The following is an 18576-nucleotide window of genomic DNA, read 5'->3' as shown; positions in this document are numbered from 1 at the left end:
GACTTCTTGAGCTTTTGGCCCATTGTGTTTTACCATATTACTCACTAAGCATCTTTAGTGCTTAAAAACATGGAAGAGAGTGTGAAAGAAAAGTGCCTAAATGCTAAATGCTCATTTAGATAGTTAGATAGGTAGTATTTCCATTGTTAAGTGGCTACTTGCCAAAAACAAATAGGATAGCTGTATTAACTAGGTTACTATTAAAATTTCTAAAAAACAAAACAAAAAAAAACAACAACCTTATTTGTTATTTTAGCAACTTGACAATTCTTAATTTTAGTAAATTGAAACTGAAACACTTCATCATCATCCCCATCATCATCATCATCATCATCATCATCATTATCATTATCATCATCATCATCATCATCATCATCAACAACAACAATCATCTGGCTTGTTTCATTTATTTGTACGCTGATGTCCAATAAAGTGGCTCTGTTCATCTTTTTTTTCCAACTACCATGCGAACAATTTTGGTTGATTTTGTAGACAGCAGTATTTGTAAAGTGAATTTGTAAACACAGTATTTGAAAACAACAACAAAACAAACAAATAAAATATTCCAAAGAAATACCACTAAAAATAAAAAGCAGGGTTTACTTGATTTGCGTGTCGCTGTCCACTACTATGGTGCTGAACCATATCTTAGAAGCTACCAACCTAACACATGACGATTTTTGGTCATGTATACTTTTAATGCAATTGCAACAAACAGATGCGATTGTGGAGACAATAACCGTGTTACATCCGCTCTGCAGTTATAGTATAATAGACTAATATCTCTCGATTTAGCTGAACCCGCTGCCGTTGGTCTCCTGGTGTCGCTGTTTGCTAGTAAATGACAACTGGCGCTTGCTCCTAAGAGGAAGCGAGCACAATTCTCACATATCCGTTATATCTGAGAGGACCACTGGACTTTCCGTGATCGCATTTCATAGTATGTACATTTAAGTACCTAATTAACACTGTAGAATAAAAAAAACTTTTAAAAAGGAAGCACACCACTTGAAGCTGTTAAAGTAATTTTTGGCCGAGAGAATGAAGACTGTGGGATCTATGTGCCGTGTGATCGTTTTCTTTGTACTTTCGGCTACATGGAGGTTGGCTTTGTCTGTCACGCGTTACTCTATACCAGAGGAGATGGAGAGAGGATCTGTTGTTGCTAATCTAGCTGCAGACTTGGGACTGGACGTTGGGGCTCTAGCTCAACGAGAGGTAAATTTAGATATATTTAATAACAAAAAATACTTAGATGTTAATAAAAGAACTGGGGAGCTGTACATTATTGAAAGAATAGATAGAGAAGGTATATGTCAGGCCAAAACATCTAACTGTTTCATTAAACTAGATATGATAATCAAAAGCCCATTGCGTATTTTTAACATTGAATTAGAAATCACAGATATCAATGATAATGCTCCACATTTTAGAATGGATAGGGTAGAACTGGATGTCTCTGAGTCTGCATCGCCAGGTGAAAGATTTTCTTTGCCCAATGCACAAGACCCGGATGTTGGCGCTAACACTGTAAATACTTACAAAATTAGCAATAGCGATCATTTTACAATAGATATTCATTCTGGTAGTGATGGTACAAAATATGCTGACTTGGTTCTTATGAAAGCATTAGACCGTGAAGCACAGCCTATTCATAATCTCATTCTCACTGCTGTAGATGGCGGTGTCCCTGCGCGCTCCGGAACAGCCAATATTATTGTTCGTGTGCTAGATACAAACGACAACGCCCCCCAGTTTGACCGCTCAGTGTACTCCGTAAAAATGAGTGAGAATTCACCGATTGGAACGCTTGTTACTAAGCTAAACGCAACTGATACTGATGAAGGCTCAAACGCAGAAATAACGTATTCATTTACGCTTTACACCTCAGAAAAAACTCAAGATATGTTCAATTTAAATTCCAAAACTGGTGAAATTACTGTTAAAGGCACTATAGATTTCGAAGACATGAAAATATTTGAGATGCATATAGAGGCAAAAGATAACGGCCCTGTTCCGCTCTCCAGTCAGTGCAGAATAACAGTGGATATTCTAGATATGAACGATAATTATCCGGAGATAACCATCAAATCACTGAAGAACACCGTAAAAGAAGACACTCCTGTTGGCACGGTCATAGCCCTTGTGGGTGTGAGCGACAGAGACACGGGGGATAATGGCAAGGTTTATCTCACAATAAACAAAAATATACCATTTACTTTAAATAAATCATCTGAATATCACTACGAATTGCTAATCTCGGAACCGTTAGATCGAGAAATAACCCCAGAATATGATATTACTTTGTTAGTCACAGACAAAGGAAATCCGCCGCTGTCTGACAATGAAACTATAATAGTGCACTTACTGGACGTTAATGATAACGCGCCTCAGTTCCCACAGAATTTCTACAGGATATCTGTTGTGGAAAATAATCCACCCGGTGGTTTGTTGAGTTCTATAATCGCCCATGACCCAGATTTACATGAAAATCAGTATCTAGTGTATTTCATTATAGAAAGGGAAATAGCAAACACTTCCATGTCCATGCTATTTTCCATTAATCCAGAGAACGGTAACCTTTACGCACTAAAGACATTTGATTATGAAATAGAGAAGGAGTTTCTTTTCCATATTGAGGCCAGAGACTCTGGAGTTCCTCCACTCAGCAGTAACGTGACTGTTCAAATTATTGTCATGGACCAGAACGACAACACACCGGTTATAGTGTCTCCGTGGCGCGCGCACGGCTCAGTGGTTGAGGAGAAGATACCGAGATCCACCGATAAAGGAACTCTGATAGCCAAAGTAATTGCTATAGACACTGACTCTGTACACAACTCCCGCGTTACGTACCAATTTCTTCAGAACACTGATGCTACATTATTCAGTCTGGACCAGTACAATGGAGAGATCCGGACCACCAGAATGTTCAGTTACAGAGACTCGCGCCACCAGCGACTGGTGGTTATCGCCAAGGATAACGGAGATCCCTCTCTCTCTGCTACAGTCACCATCAAACTGTCCACGGTAGAGACAGCGCTTAAAAGCTATGCTGACATGACTGAAGTGCCTTTAGAATATGACATCTTTTCCGATTTAAACCTGTATCTGGTAATCGGACTGGGTTCAGTATCATTCCTTTTACTTATCACCATACTGGTGACCATCGTGCTGAAATGTCAGAAACCGAAGCCCAGTAAAGCTGCTCCTCCCTGTAGGAACAGCGTGATCAGTGAGAGGAACTCTACCATCGCAGATTCCACTTTGGTTTCCAACGATGCCTACTGGTACAGTTTATTTCTAGCAGAGACCAGGAAAGGAAAATTGGTAGTTAGACAACCTGTGCCAAAGGGGACGAGGTACATTGTATCCAGTATACCGAGGAGCACAGGACTGACTGAGACTAGTGACTCAGCTGCATCTACTCTACAGGTAAGGCAGGAAAAATTCGCATTCATTTACAGAGATCATGATGGAAATGTTCACATTACAAAATATTGTATTTTTACGCTGGCCATGCCAAGGCCATGCTGTTTTCAACATGAGTGAAAAAAACGTATATGGTATTTTTTCATGTATTTGAAACTAGGCCAGCGTGTAGATAACACCAGGAATTAGAATTTTTTATGAGTATTTAATATTTAAGTGGTTATTGGGAATGCTTACTGATTATTTATTATTATTACGTACATGCAAGGTTAACTTACAAACAATTTTAAAAGAGTATTTCTTTACGAATTTCAGTTTAATGGCATTTAGACATTTTGATTTGAAATGTAGCTTTTGGCGTGTGCACAAAGTGGCGCTGTATTCCAGTAAAAGAAATGGGCTGTCCACTGGGCGTATGTACCGGTCGCCATCGCAGTTGATCATTGGGCGATCAGAAAGAGCATTGTGCGTTTAAAAGGATTTACTTGAACTGCTTTAAATCCTGGTTAAACAGTCTTTTTCTCAAAACGGGATATTATTTAGGAACACGTATGTCGTTACTTTACTGGCGTTTAAGGTCATTTGTGGAAGCTACTGATTTTTGCAGGACAAAACGGTACAAGAAGACAATGGGGGTTCATATGAACGCGGGGAGCTTGATAAGGTATGTTTCGGGTGTTATTTTATTCTCCGCCATGATTCACACATCGTTTACTGTAACTCACTATTCTATCCCTGAAGAGATGGAAGAAGGATCCGTGGTCGCAAATCTCGCCACCGATTTAGGACTGGATTTAGATACTTTGATTAAACGTAAAGCGCGACTAGATGTTATCGCTAATAAGAAATATCTCGACATAAACAAAGAAAAGGGAGAGCTCTACATATTAGAAAAGATTGATCGTGAGCATCTGTGTCCTGCTAAAACAACTTGTTTTTTAAAAATGGAAGTGATTGTGGAAAATCCTGTGCGCATATTTTATATAGAATTAGAAATAACTGATATTAATGACAATAATCCTCATTTCCGACGTGACACTATTCATTTGGACATTTTGGAATCGACACCAGCAGGTGAAAGGTTTTCTGTCAGCAATGCGGTGGATTCTGATGTTGGATCCAATTCGGTGAAAACGTACTTTCTAAGTGAAAGCGATCACTTTGGCATAGAGATACAGTCTGGCAGAGACGGCTCTAAATTTGCTGATTTAATTTTGAAAAAGTCGTTAGACCGTGAGGTTCAAGCTATCCATAATCTGATTCTTACTGCTGTGGACGGCGGAGTTCCTGCGCGCTCTGGTACAGCCAGCATCGTTGTTCGAGTGCAGGATGCAAATGACAACGCACCAAAGTTTGATCGGGAAAGCTATACAATTAATGTCCCAGAGAACTCCCCTATAGGAAGTCTCGTCGTTAAACTAAATGCAACTGACTTAGACGAAGGATCTAACTCAGATATTGCCTACTCTTTCGGCCTATACACGTCGGAAAAAGCACAAGAAGCTTTTAGTTTAAGCCCAAACACTGGTGAAATACGAGTTAAAGAAACGATTAATTACGAGGATTTCCGAATTTATAACATGGAGATTATAGCAAAGGATAAAGGTACTACGTCATTATCGGGACAATGTAAAGTAACCATTATGATTACAGACATGAATGACAATCATCCAGAAATTTCAGTGCGATCTTTTTCAAATCCGGTTAAAGAGGACATAGCTGTAGGTACAGTTATCGCAGTGATTAGTGTAAGTGACAAAGACTCTGGTGAAAATGGCCAAATTGATGTTCATATACCTGAAAATTTACCGTTTGCACTAAAGGAATCATCAGAGAATTATTACGAGCTCGAGGTATCTGAACCACTAGACCGTGAAAAAGTAGCAGAATATGACATAACATTTACCGTTACTGACAGAGGAAACCCTCCGTTATCTGATAATGAAACTGTAACTCTAGAATTATTGGACGTTAATGACAACGTGCCACAGTTTCCACAATTATTTTATACGATACAGGTTATGGAAAATAATCCACCCGGATCTTTACTGAGTTCCCTCACCGCGCACGACCCAGATCTCCATGAAAATCAGTATCTCGTTTATTTTATAATAGAAAAGGAAATAATGAATACATCAATGTCAATGCTCTTCTCCATTAATCCAGAGAACGGCAATCTTTACGCGCTAAAAACGTTTGATTATGAGATAGAGAAGGAGTTTCGTTTCCATATTGAAGCCAGAGACTCTGGTGTTCCTGCTCTTAGCAGTAACGTAACTGTTCACATCATTATTATGGATCAGAACGACAACACTCCGGTTATAGTGTCTCCATGGCGCGCGCACGGCTCAGTGGTTGAGGAGAAAATACCGAGATCCACCGATAAAGGAACTCTGATAGCCAAAGTAATTGCTATAGACACGGACTCTGTACACAACTCCAGGATTACTTATCAATTTCTCCAGAACACTGATGCTACATTATTCAGTTTGGATCAGTACAATGGAGAGATCCGGACCACCAGAATGTTCAGTTACAGAGACTCGCGCCACCAGCGACTCGTGGTGATCGCCAAGGATAACGGAGAGCCCTCTCTCTCTGCTACAGTCACCATCAAACTGTCCACGGTAGAGACAGCGCTTAAAAGCTATGCTGACATGACTGAAGTGCCTTTAGAATATGACATCTTTTCCGATTTAAACTTGTATTTGGTAATCGGACTGGGCTCAGTATCATTCCTTTTACTTATCACCATACTGGTGACCATCGTGCTGAAGTGTCAGAAACCGAAACCCAGTAAAGCTGCTCCTCCCTGTAGGAACAGCGTGATCAGTGAGAGGAACTCTACCATCGCAGATTCCACTCTGGTCTCCAACGATGCCTACTGGTACAGTTTATTTCTAGCAGAGACCAGGAAAGGGAAGCTGGTAGTTAGACAACCTGTGCCAAAGGGAACGAGATACATTGTGTCCAGTATACCGAGGAGCACAGGACTGACTGAGACTAGTGACTCAGCTGCATCTACTCTACAGGTAAGGCAGGAAATACTGGCATACACCCACATGCATTTCAGGAGATCTTGTTGGTATTGTTTACAATATTGCATTTTTTACATTAGGTAAGCCAAGATCATACTGTTTTCTACATTAGTTGGGCTAGCATAAATGGTCGCGTCCAGGGGGAAAATAAAGCTCTGGCTTGTTGTGTAACACAGAAGTTAAAATTCAATATGGCAAGTGATACCAAACCTACCAGAGTCATGTGGGTCAGCTAATTGTCATGTGTTTTCAAAGAAGGCTGAGCAGGAAATATTTTTGAAAATCTAACTTTTTTGGAATGTGTTTCTAGCCATGACTAAATAGACAGATGATTGTTGGAAGAGCTTATTCATTATTTAGTACCTTTCAAACATAGATAAAACACTTTAAAAATAACAAATAAACAAACAAACAAACAAACAAACAAACAAATAAATAAATAAATAAATAAATAAATAAAGTATATTGCTATTTACAAATTCCGATTTGAAATGTAGCTTTCGGCGTGTGCAGAAAGTGGCGCTGTATTCCAGAAAAAGAAATGGGCTGTCCACTGGGCGTGTGTGCCTGTCGCCGTCACAGTTGATCACTGGGCGATCAGAAGAAAGACCCTCGTGTGCTTAAAAGGATTTGCACGCATTGCTGAAACTCCGGGTTAGCAGTCTTATTTTCTTGAAAGGTGGCATTATTTAGCAACATTTATTTCGTCCTCTTATTGGCGTTTGAGGTCATGTGTGGAAGCTACTGATTTTTTGCAGGACAAAACGGAGACAATGGGGTTTCATATGAACGCGGGGTGCTTGAGAAGGTATGTCTCGGGAATGATCTTATTTTCTGCCATGATTCACACATCGTTTACTGTAACTCACTATTCTATCCCTGAAGAGATGGAAGAAGGATCCGTGGTCGCAAATCTCGCCACCGATTTAGGACTGGATTTAGATACTTTGATTAAACGTAAAGCGCGACTAGATGTAATCGCTAATAAGAAATATCTCGACATAAACAAAGAAAAAGGAGAAATGTATATATTAGAAAAGATTGATCGTGAAAATCTTTGTCCTGCTAAAACAACAACAACTTGTTTTTTAAAAATGGAAGTGATTGTGGAAAATCCTGTGCGCATATTTTATATAGAATTAGAAATAACTGATATTAATGACAATAATCCTCATTTCCGACGTGACACTATTCATTTGGACATTTTGGAATCGACACCAGCAGGTGAAAGGTTTTCTGTCAGCAATGCGGTGGATTCTGATGTTGGATCCAATTCGGTGAAAACGTACTTTCTAAGTGAAAGCGATCACTTTGGCATAGAGATACAGTCTGGCAGAGACGGCTCTAAATTTGCTGATTTAATTTTGAAAAAGTCGTTAGACCGTGAGGTTCAAGCTATCCATAATCTGATTCTTACTGCTGTGGACGGCGGAGTTCCTGCGCGCTCTGGTACAGCCAGCATCGTTGTTCGAGTGCAGGATGCAAATGACAACGCACCAAAGTTTGATCGGGAAAGCTATACAATTAATGTCACAGAGAACTCCCCTATAGGAAGTCTCGTCGTTAAACTAAATGCAACTGACTTAGACGAAGGATCTAACTCAGATATTGCCTACTCTTTCGGCCTATACACGTCGGAAAAAGCACAAGAAGCTTTTAGTTTAAGCCCAAACACTGGTGAAATACGAGTTAAAGAAACGATTAATTACGAGGATTTCCGAATTTATAACATGGAGATTATAGCAAAGGATAAAGGTACTACGTCATTATCGGGACAATGTAAAGTAACCATTATGATTACAGACATGAATGACAATCATCCAGAAATTTCAGTGCGATCTTTTTCAAATCCGGTTAAAGAGGACATAGCTGTAGGTACAGTTATCGCAGTGATTAGTGTAAGTGACAAAGACTCTGGTGAAAATGGCCAAATTGATGTTCATATACCTGAAAATTTACCGTTTGCACTAAAGGAATCATCAGAGAATTATTACGAGCTCGAGGTATCTGAACCACTAGACCGTGAAAAAGTAGCAGAATATGACATAACATTTACCGTTACTGACAGAGGAAACCCTCCGTTATCTGATAATGAAACTGTAACTCTAGAATTATTGGACGTTAATGACAACGTGCCACAGTTTCCACAATTATTTTATACGATACAGGTTATGGAAAATAATCCACCCGGAGCTTTACTGAGTTCCCTCACCGCGCACGACCCAGATCTCCATGAAAATCAGTATCTCGTTTATTTTATAATAGAAAAGGAAATAATGAATACATCAATGTCAATGCTCTTCTCCATTAATCCAGAGAACGGCAATCTTTACGCGCTAAAAACGTTTGATTATGAGATAGAGAAGGAGTTTCTTTTCCATATTGAAGCTAGAGACTCTGGTGTTCCTGCACTCAGCAGTAATTTAACTGTTCACATTATTATCATGGACCAGAACGACAACACACCGGTTATAGTGTCTCCATGGCGCGCGCACGGCTCAGTGGTTGAGGAGAAAATACCCAGATCCACCGATAAAGGAACTCTGATAGCCAAAGTAATTGCTATAGACACGGACTCTGTACACAACTCCAGGATTACTTATCAATTTCTCCAGAACACTGATGCCACATTATTTAGTTTGGATCAGTACAATGGAGAGATCCGGACCACCAGAATGTTCAGTTATAGAGACTCGCGCCACCAGCGACTCGTGGTGATCGCCAAGGATAACGGAGATCCCTCTCTTTCTGCTACAGTCACCATCAAACTGTCTACGGTGGAAACAGCGCTGAAAAGTTATGCTGACATGACTGAAGTGCCTATTGAATATGATATCTTTTCCGATTTAAATCTGTATCTGGTAATCGGACTGGGCTCAGTATCATTCCTGCTACTTATCACCATATTGGTGACCATCGTGCTGAAATGTCAGAAACCGAAGCCCAGTAAAGCTGCTCCTCCCTGTAGGAACAGCGTGATCAGTGAGAGGAACTCTACCATCGCAGATTCCACTTTGGTCTCCAACGATGCCTACTGGTACAGTTTATTTCTAGCAGAGACCAGGAAAGGGAAGCTGGTAGTTAGACAACCTGTGCCAAAGGGAACGAGATACATTGTGTCCAGTATACCGAGAAGCACTGGACTGACTGAGACTAGTGACTCAGCTGCATCTACTCTACAGGTAATTTACTCTTTGATCAAAATGCTATAGCTAGCTTAACTGTTCAAGTGGAAATTTACTTTCTTACAAGTCTCTGACTTAGACACGTTCTTACCTTCGTTCTTGCAATTTATAAAATATCTAAGAATTTGAGTGTTTTTTCTTTCTTTCAAAAGTGTACCGTTTCAGTATAAGCACACAGCGTCGCTGCTCACCATTAAAACTATTCCTTTCCCCGCCATTTTTGCTGCATTTTAGGACAGGATTTCTTTTGTTATGCGAAAAGGTCTGTGCTGACCTCTTCGTCACTTGTTATCAGAAAAATAGGGATTTTCTTTTGGTTACACTGCATCTTCCAAACCAGTAATTTTGGCTTTCTTGTTTTTATACCTGTCTGATATTTCGTGGTCTCGTTGCGCACCGAGTTTAAACAATGGATGGTAACGTGAAACAACGGTCGTGGATGAGGTATGGCTCGATATGTGTATATATTTCCGCCGTGATTAACATAGCCGTTGCAGTTACTCATTACAGTATTCCTGAAGAAATGGAGCAGGGATCTTTCGTTGCGAATATAGCGTCTGATCTAGGACTGGACATTAAAAGTTTAGTGAGGCGTAAGATACGTTTAGATGTGATAGCCAACAGGAAATATTTAGAGATAAACAAAGAGACGGGGGAGCTATATATCGTGGAAAAAATTGATAGAGAATCCCTATGTCCCTCAAAAACAACAAACTCGTGTTTTCTTAAATTAGAAGCATCAATTGAAAATCCAGTGCGAATGTTTAATATCGAATTACTGGTAATGGATATTAATGACAATGCGCCTAGTTTTCGACGTGATACAATGCACTTGGATATCTCCGAGTCAACACTGCCTGGGGAAAGATTTTCTCTTAACAATGCCGTAGATCCAGATATCGGGACAAATTCGATTAAAACATATCTTCTGAGTGAAAGTGAACACTTTTCTATAGAAATCCAAACTGGAAGGGATGGGTCAAAGTTTGTTGATTTAATTTTGAACAAAGCCCTAGATAGAGAGGAAAGGGCCATTCATAATTTGATACTAACCGCTGTAGATGGTGGAGTCCCTGCGCGTTCAGGTACAGCCAGTGTTATGGTTCGCGTACTGGATACGAATGACAACGCACCAAAATTTGAAAAGGAAAGTTTTGAAATTAATCTTACTGAGAATGCACCTATAGGAAGCCTAGTTGTGCAATTAAACGCGACCGATTTAGACGAAGGTTCGAATTCCGATATTAGTTATTCTTTTAGTCTGTACACATCTGAAAAAACCCAAGAGATGTTTGTTTTAAATGAATATAACGGTGAAATCAGAGTAAAGGAAATGATCAATTATGAAGATTTCAATATTTATAACATGGAGATAATAGCAAAAGATAAAGGGGTGAATCCTTTGTTAGGAAAATGCAAATTAACAATTTTCATCTCCGATATGAATGACAATCATCCACAAATTTCCATAAAGTCATTTCAAAGTCCCATTAAAGAGGATGTTACTTTGGGCACGGTCATTGCAATAATAAGCGTGAATGACAAAGATTCAGGAGAAAATGGTCAAATAGACGTTCATGTTAATGATAATCTTCCTTTTGCGCTTAAAGAGTCAGCTAACAATTATTATGAGCTCGTAGTTTCAGAACCGTTAGATCGTGAAAAGGTCCCAGAATACGACATCATATTCACTGTTACTGACAGAGGAAATCCCCCTTTATCTGATAATGAAACTGTAACTCTAGAACTGCTGGACGTTAATGATAACGTGCCACAGTTTGCTAAATCAATTTATACCATTCAGTTGTTAGAAAATAATCCACCCGGGGCTTTGTTGAGTTCATTAACTGCTATTGACCCAGATTTACATGAAAATCAGTATCTAGTTTATTTCATAATAGAAAAGGAAATAGTAAATACTTCTATGTCCATGCTCTTCTCTATTAATCCAGAGAACGGCAATCTTTACGCACTAAAGGCGTTTGATTATGAGATAGAGAAGGAGTTTCTGTTTCATATTGAAGCCAGAGATTCTGGTGTTCCTCCACTCAGCAGTAACGTGACTGTTCAGATTATTATCATGGACCAGAATGACAACACACCGGTTATAGTGTCTCCATGGCGCGCGCACGGATCAGTGGTCGAGGAGAAAATACCCAGGTCCACCGATAAAGGAACTCTGATAGCCAAAGTAATTGCTATAGACACTGACTCTGTGCACAACTCCAGGATTACATACCAATTTCTCCAGAACACTGATGCTACATTATTCAGTCTGGACCAGTACAATGGAGAGATCCGGACCACGAGAATGTTCAGTTACAGAGACTCGCGCCACCAGCGACTGGTGGTGATCGCCAAGGATAACGGTGAGCCCTCTCTTTCTGCTACAGTCACCATCAAACTGTATACGGTGGAAACAGCGCTGAAAAGTTATGCTGACATGACTGAAGTGCCTTTAGAATATGACATCTTTTCCGATTTAAACCTGTATCTGGTAATCGGACTGGGCTCAGTGTCATTCTTGTTACTGATCACCATATTGGTGACCATCGTGCTGAAATGTCAGAAACCAAAACCCAGTAAAGCTGCTCCTCCCTGTAGGAACAGCGTGATCAGTGAGAGGAACTCTACCATCGCAGATTCCACTTTGGTCTCCAACGATGCCTACTGGTACAGTTTATTTCTAGCAGAGACCAGGAAAGGAAAACTGGTAGTTAGACAACCTGTTCCAAAGGGGACGAGATATGTTGTGTCCAGTATACCGAGGAGCACAGGACTGACTGAGACTAGTGACTCAGCTGCATCTACTTTACAGGTAGGAAAGAATTTCTTAACCAAGAATGTTATAATAGACTGATTGTAGAAAAAATCTCAAAGACAAGCAATGATTATTTAATACGAGAGTGCAATATATGTATGGTACCTTCTCCTTATATCAAATTGATCTTTATTATTGTGGTTATATGTCACAGACGTTATTCCCTTGAAATTCAAATTATATCCTGGTGTTTTTGAATAAAAAAATAAAAAAATAAATAAACTAAGAGACTGAAGTTAAGGTTACATTTTTAATTTAACAGTTAGAAACTTTCCTCACTACAGTGGCCGAAAAATTGATGCATATTGCGGTTTAGTGCATTTTGCGATGTCCTGCGCACAGTGTCGCTGTTCTCCATGAAACGCATCTCTATTACGCTCATACGGTAGATGGTGGATCAGCTCTTTGTGTGACTGCCTCGGAATCTTTCAGTTCAACGTTTTGAACCTCTTTAACGATTTACGCAACGGTACGACGTTTGAAATTAGTACATTTTCCATTTGGATATTGCTACAGCGCTTGGTTGCCATTTTCTCACTCATAAGACATAAGACAATGGATTTTGGACTAAGAAGTACGCTAATGAAAAGGTACGTTGCCCTCATCGTTTTGTCTGTTTTCTTAAACACAGCATCGGCTGTTATCCATTATTCTATTCCTGAAGAAATGGAGGCGGGTTCCGTGGTGGCTAATTTAGCAACGGATCTTGGACTCGATGTTAGGTCTTTGAGCAAACGCAAGATACGACTGGATACTTTATCTAATAAAAAATATTTGGATATTAACAAAGAAACAGGCGAGCTGTTAATTATGGAGAGGATTGATCGTGAATATATTTGCACCACTAAATCTGCTTCAACGTGCATTTTGAAACTTGATGCAACCATAGAAGATCCAGTAAGGATGTTTAACATTGAGCTGGAAATTATTGATATCAACGACAATGCTCCTCATTTTAGAAGAGACACAATGCATTTAGACATTTCTGAATCAACTCCTGTTGGAGAGCGATTTTCATTAAATAATGCAGTTGATCCTGACATCGGTGTAAACTCAATTAAAACGTATTATCTAAGTGACAGTGATCACTTTTCCATCGAAATACAAACTGGTCGTGATGGATCGAAATTTACAGATTTAATTTTGAAAAAGGCTTTAGATAGAGAGGAAGTGGCAGTTCATAATCTGATACTCACTGCTGTAGATGGAGGAGTACCTGCGCGCTCTGGCACAGCCAGCATCATCGTGCGCGTTCTCGACACGAATGACAACGCCCCTCAGTTTGATAAAGACAGCTACACAATAAACATAACGGAAAACTCTCCGATTGGAAGACTTGTAGTGAAATTAAATGCAACCGATGCCGATGACGGATCTAATTCCGACCTCACTTACGCATACAGTTTATATACAACAGAGAAAACGCAGCAAACTTTCAGTTTAAATCCAGATAGTGGGGAAATTAGAGTTAAAGAAATGATCAATTACGAGGATTTCAGAATTTATGACATGGAAATTGTGGCAACAGACAAAGGAGCAAATTCCTTATCTGGGAGTTGTAAAGTAAGAATTTTAATCGTGGATATGAATGACAATCATCCAGAAATATCAATCAGATCATTCACGAGTCCAATCAAAGAGAATGTAGCTGTAGGTACAGTTATTGCAGTGATTAGTGTAAATGATAAAGATTCGGGAGAAAATGGTCGAATTGACGTTGATATTTCTGAAAAATTACCTTTTGCTCTAAAAGAATCATCAGATAATTATTACGAGCTCATAGTTTCAGAACCGTTGGACCGCGAAACGGTAGCAGAATATGACATCACATTTACCGTCACTGACAGAGGAAACCCTCCGTTATCCGATAACGAAACTGTAACTCTAGAACTACTAGACGTTAATGACAACGCCCCACAGTTTCCCCGATCATTTTATACCTTGCAGGTTATGGAAAATAATCCACCTGGAGCTTTAGTGAGCTCTCTCACTGCACACGACCCAGATCTCCATGAAAATCAATATCTCGTTTATTTCATAATAGAAAAAGAAATAGTGAATACATCCATGTCAATGCTGTTCTCTATTAATCCAGAGAACGGCAATCTTTACGCACTGAAAACGTTTGATTATGAGATAGAAAAGGAGTTTCTTTTCCATATTGAGGCCAGAGATTCTGGTGTTCCTCCACTCAGCAGTAACGTGACCGTTCACATTATTATTATGGATCAGAACGACAACACTCCGATTATAGTGTCTCCATGGCGCGCGCACGGCTCAGTGGTTGAAGAGAAAATACCAAGATCCACCGATAAAGGAACTCTGATAGCCAAAGTGATTGCTATAGACACTGACTCTGTACACAACTCCAGGATTACATACCAATTTCTCCAGAACACTGATGCTACATTATTCAGTCTGGACCAGTACAATGGAGAGATCCGGACAACAAGAATGTTCAGTTATAGAGACTCGCGCCACCAGCGACTCGTGGTGATCGCCAAGGATAACGGTGAGCCCTCTCTCTCTGCCACAGTCACCATCAAACTGTCCACGGTGGAGACTGCTCTGAAAAGCTATGCAGATATGACTGAAGTGCCTTTAGAATATGACATCTTTTCCGATTTAAATCTGTATTTGGTAATCGGACTGGGTTCAGTATCATTCCTTTTACTTATCACCATATTGGTGACCATCGTGCTGAAGTGTCAGAAACCGAAGCCCAGTAAAGCTGCTCCTCCCTGTAGGAACAGTGTGATCAGTGAGAGAAACTCTACCATCGCAGATTCGACTCTGGTCTCCAACGATGCCTACTGGTACAGTTTATTTCTAGCAGAGACCAGGAAAGGAAAGCTGGTAGTTAGACAACCTGTGCCAAAGGGGACGAGATACATTGTGTCCAGTATCCCGAGGAGCACAGGACTGACTGAGACTAGTGACTCAGCTGCATCTACTCTGCAGGTAGGAAAAAATATCTATCCCAAAAAAAACCTTAAGATAGACTGATTGTTAAAAATAGACAAGGAATGATTATTCATTACAAAAGTGCATTACATGTAATACCTCTTACTATCAGTCTGGTAGGTTAATTACTTTCTTTCTTTCTTTCTTTCTTTCTTTCTTTCTTTCTTTCTTTTTGATACGTCTGGTTATGTGCCATAGACGTTATTTACAAGGCATTAGGTTTATATACTTGAATGGCATTTTCTGGATTTTTAAAACCATACTAAAAGTTTTGAAATGAAGGCTAAATAGACTATATAAGAATCATGTAAGTTGTGCGCATTAGTGGCTGAGAAATTGCTGCATGGTGCAATTTAATGTATTTTACAACGTGCTGCGCAAAGGGTCGCTGTTCTCCATGAAACGTAGTATTTCAGATCTCTCCATTACACTTATTCCAGGAGATGGAGGATCAGCTCTTTGTTTAGTCGCCACACCGTCCTTCAGTTCAACGATTTACGTTTGATTGCTGCGTTTAAAATTCGTAGTTTTTCTATTTGGAAATTGTCTACAGCGCTTGGTTGCCCTCCTCTCTGCTTATGGCATTCGTAACACATAAAACAATGGATTTTCGACAAAGAAATACGCTAATTAAAAGGTACGTTGTCTCCTTTGTACTGTTTATTTTCTTAAACACAGTATCGGCTGTTACACATTATTCTATTCCTGAAGAAATGGAGGCGGGTTCTGTTGTAGCTAATTTAGCAACGGATCTTGGACTGGATGTTAGGACTTTGAGCAAACGCAAGATACGACTGGATACGTTGTCTAATAAAAAATATTTGGATATTAACAAAGAAACAGGTGAGCTCTTAATCGTGGAGAGGATTGACAGAGAACACATTTGCATGTCTAAATTAGCAACAACGTGCATTTTGAAGCTTGATGCAACCACGGAAGATCCAGTAAGGATGTTTAACATTGAGCTGGAAATTATTGATATCAATGACAATGCTCCACATTTCAGAAGAGATACAATGCATTTAGACATTTCTGAATCAGCCCCTGTTGGAGAGCGATTTTCATTAAATAATGCAGTTGATCCTGACATCGGTGTAAACTCAATTAAGACTTATTATCTAAGTGACAGTGATTACTTTGCCATCGAAATTCAATCTGGTCGTGATGGATCGAAATTTACAGATTTAATTTTGAAAAAATCTTTAGACAGGGAGGAATTGGCAGTTCATAATCTGATACTCACTGCTGTAGATGGAGGAGTACCTGCGCGCTCTGGCACAGCCAGCATCATCGTGCGCGTTCTTGACACGAATGACAACGCCCCTCAGTTTGATAAAGACAGCTACACAATAAACATAACGGAAAACTCTCCGATTGGAAGTCTTGTAGTGAAATTAAATGCAACCGACGCCGATGACGGATCTAATTCCGACCTCACTTACGCATACAGTTTATATACAACAGAGAAAACGCAGCAAACTTTCAGTTTAAATCCAGATAATGGGGAAATTAGAGTTAAAGAAATGATCAATTACGAGGATTTCAGAATTTATGACATGGATATTGTAGCAACAGACAAAGGAGCAAATTCCTTATCTGGTAATTGTAAAGTAAGAATTTTAATCGTGGATATGAATGACAATCATCCAGAAATATCAATCAGATCATTCACGAGTCCAATCAAAGAGAATGTAGCTGTAGGTACAGTTATTGCAGTGATTAGTGTGAATGATAAAGATTCGGGAGAAAATGGTCGAATTGATGTTGATATTTCTGAAAAATTACCTTTTGCTCTAAAAGAATCATCAGATAATTATTTCGAGCTCATAGTTTCAGAACCGTTGGACCGCGAAACGGTAGCAGAATATGACATCACATTTACCGTCACTGACAGAGGAAACCCTCCGTTATCCGATAACGAAACTGTAACTCTAGAACTATTAGACGTTAATGACAACGCCCCACAGTTTCCCCGATCATTTTATACCTTGCAGGTTATGGAAAATAATCCACCTGGAGCTTTAGTGAGCTCTCTCACTGCACACGACCCAGATCTCCATGAAAATCAATATCTCGTTTATTTCATAATAGAAAATGAAATAATGAACACTTCCATGTCAATGCTGTTCTCTATTAATCCAGAGAACGGCAATCTTTACGCACTGAAGACGTTTGATTATGAGATAGAAAAGGAGTTTCTTTTCCATATTGAGGCCAGAGATTCTGGTGTTCCTCCACTCAGCAGTAACGTGACCGTTCACATTATTATTATGGATCAGAACGACAACACTCCGATTATAGTGTCTCCATGGCGCGCGCACGGCTCAGTGGTCGAGGAGAAAATACCCAGATCCACCGATAAAGGAACTCTGATAGCCAAAGTAATTGCTATAGACACTGACTCTGTGCACAATTCCAGGATTACATACCAATTTCTCCAGAACACTGATGCTACATTATTCAGTCTGGACCAGTACAATGGAGAGATCCGGACCACCAGAATGTTCAGTTACAGAGACTCGCGCCACCAGCGACTGGTGGTGATCGCCAAGGATAACGGAGAGCCCTCTCTTTCTGCTACAGTCACCATCAAATTGTCTACGGTGGAGACAGCGCTGAAAAGTTATGCAGATATGACTGAAGTGCCTATTGAATATGATATCTTTTCCGATTTAAACCTGTATCTGGTAATCGGACTGGGTTCAGTATCATTCCTTTTACTTATCACCATATTGGTGACCATCGTGCTGAAATGTCAGAAACCGAAGCCCAGTAAAGCTGCTCCTCCCTGTAGGAACAGTGTGATCAGTGAGAGGAACTCTACCATCGCAGATTCCACTTTGGTCTCCAACGATGCCTACTGGTACAGTTTATTTCTAGCAGAGACCAGGAAAGGAAAGCTGGTAGTTAGACAACCTGTGCCAAAGGGGACGAGATACATTGTATCCAGTATACCGAGGAGCACAGGACTGACTGAGACTAGTGACTCAGCTGCATCTACTCTACAGGTAGGAAAGAATATCTATTCCCCCCCAAAAAACTTAAGATAAACTGAATGCTAAAAAATAATGGAGACAAGCAATGATTATTCATTACTAGAATGCTTTACAATTAAGACCTGTTACTGTCAGTCTGG

The 18576-nt window shown here is 39.8% G+C and overlaps 1 protein-coding gene across 8 annotated transcripts in view; it reads left to right on the top strand.

The window, feature by feature from the left end:
* The first annotated feature begins 868 nt into the window (after nucleotides 1–868).
* LOC131364850 (protocadherin alpha-C2-like) overlaps nucleotides 869–18576 on the top strand; it is a 39988-nt gene continuing 22280 nt past the window's right edge. For 2 of the 8 annotated variants that reach the window (XM_058408271.1, XM_058408272.1), the window contains exon 1: nucleotides 3450–6464. In XM_058408271.1, the coding sequence (XP_058264254.1) occupies nucleotides 3984–6464 (2481 nt within the window). In that variant the 5' untranslated portion in view covers nucleotides 3450–3983. The other 6 variants (XM_058408273.1, XM_058408276.1, XM_058408279.1 and 3 more) reach the window with 5 other exon arrangements.

Source organism: Hemibagrus wyckioides, linkage group LG14, assembly GCF_019097595.1.
Source record: "Hemibagrus wyckioides isolate EC202008001 linkage group LG14, SWU_Hwy_1.0, whole genome shotgun sequence".
In the NCBI taxonomy this organism is placed as follows: Eukaryota; Metazoa; Chordata; class Actinopteri; order Siluriformes; family Bagridae; genus Hemibagrus; species Hemibagrus wyckioides.
Note: the sequence above shows the minus strand (reverse complement) of the source record. Positions and strands in the feature narration are given on the sequence as shown.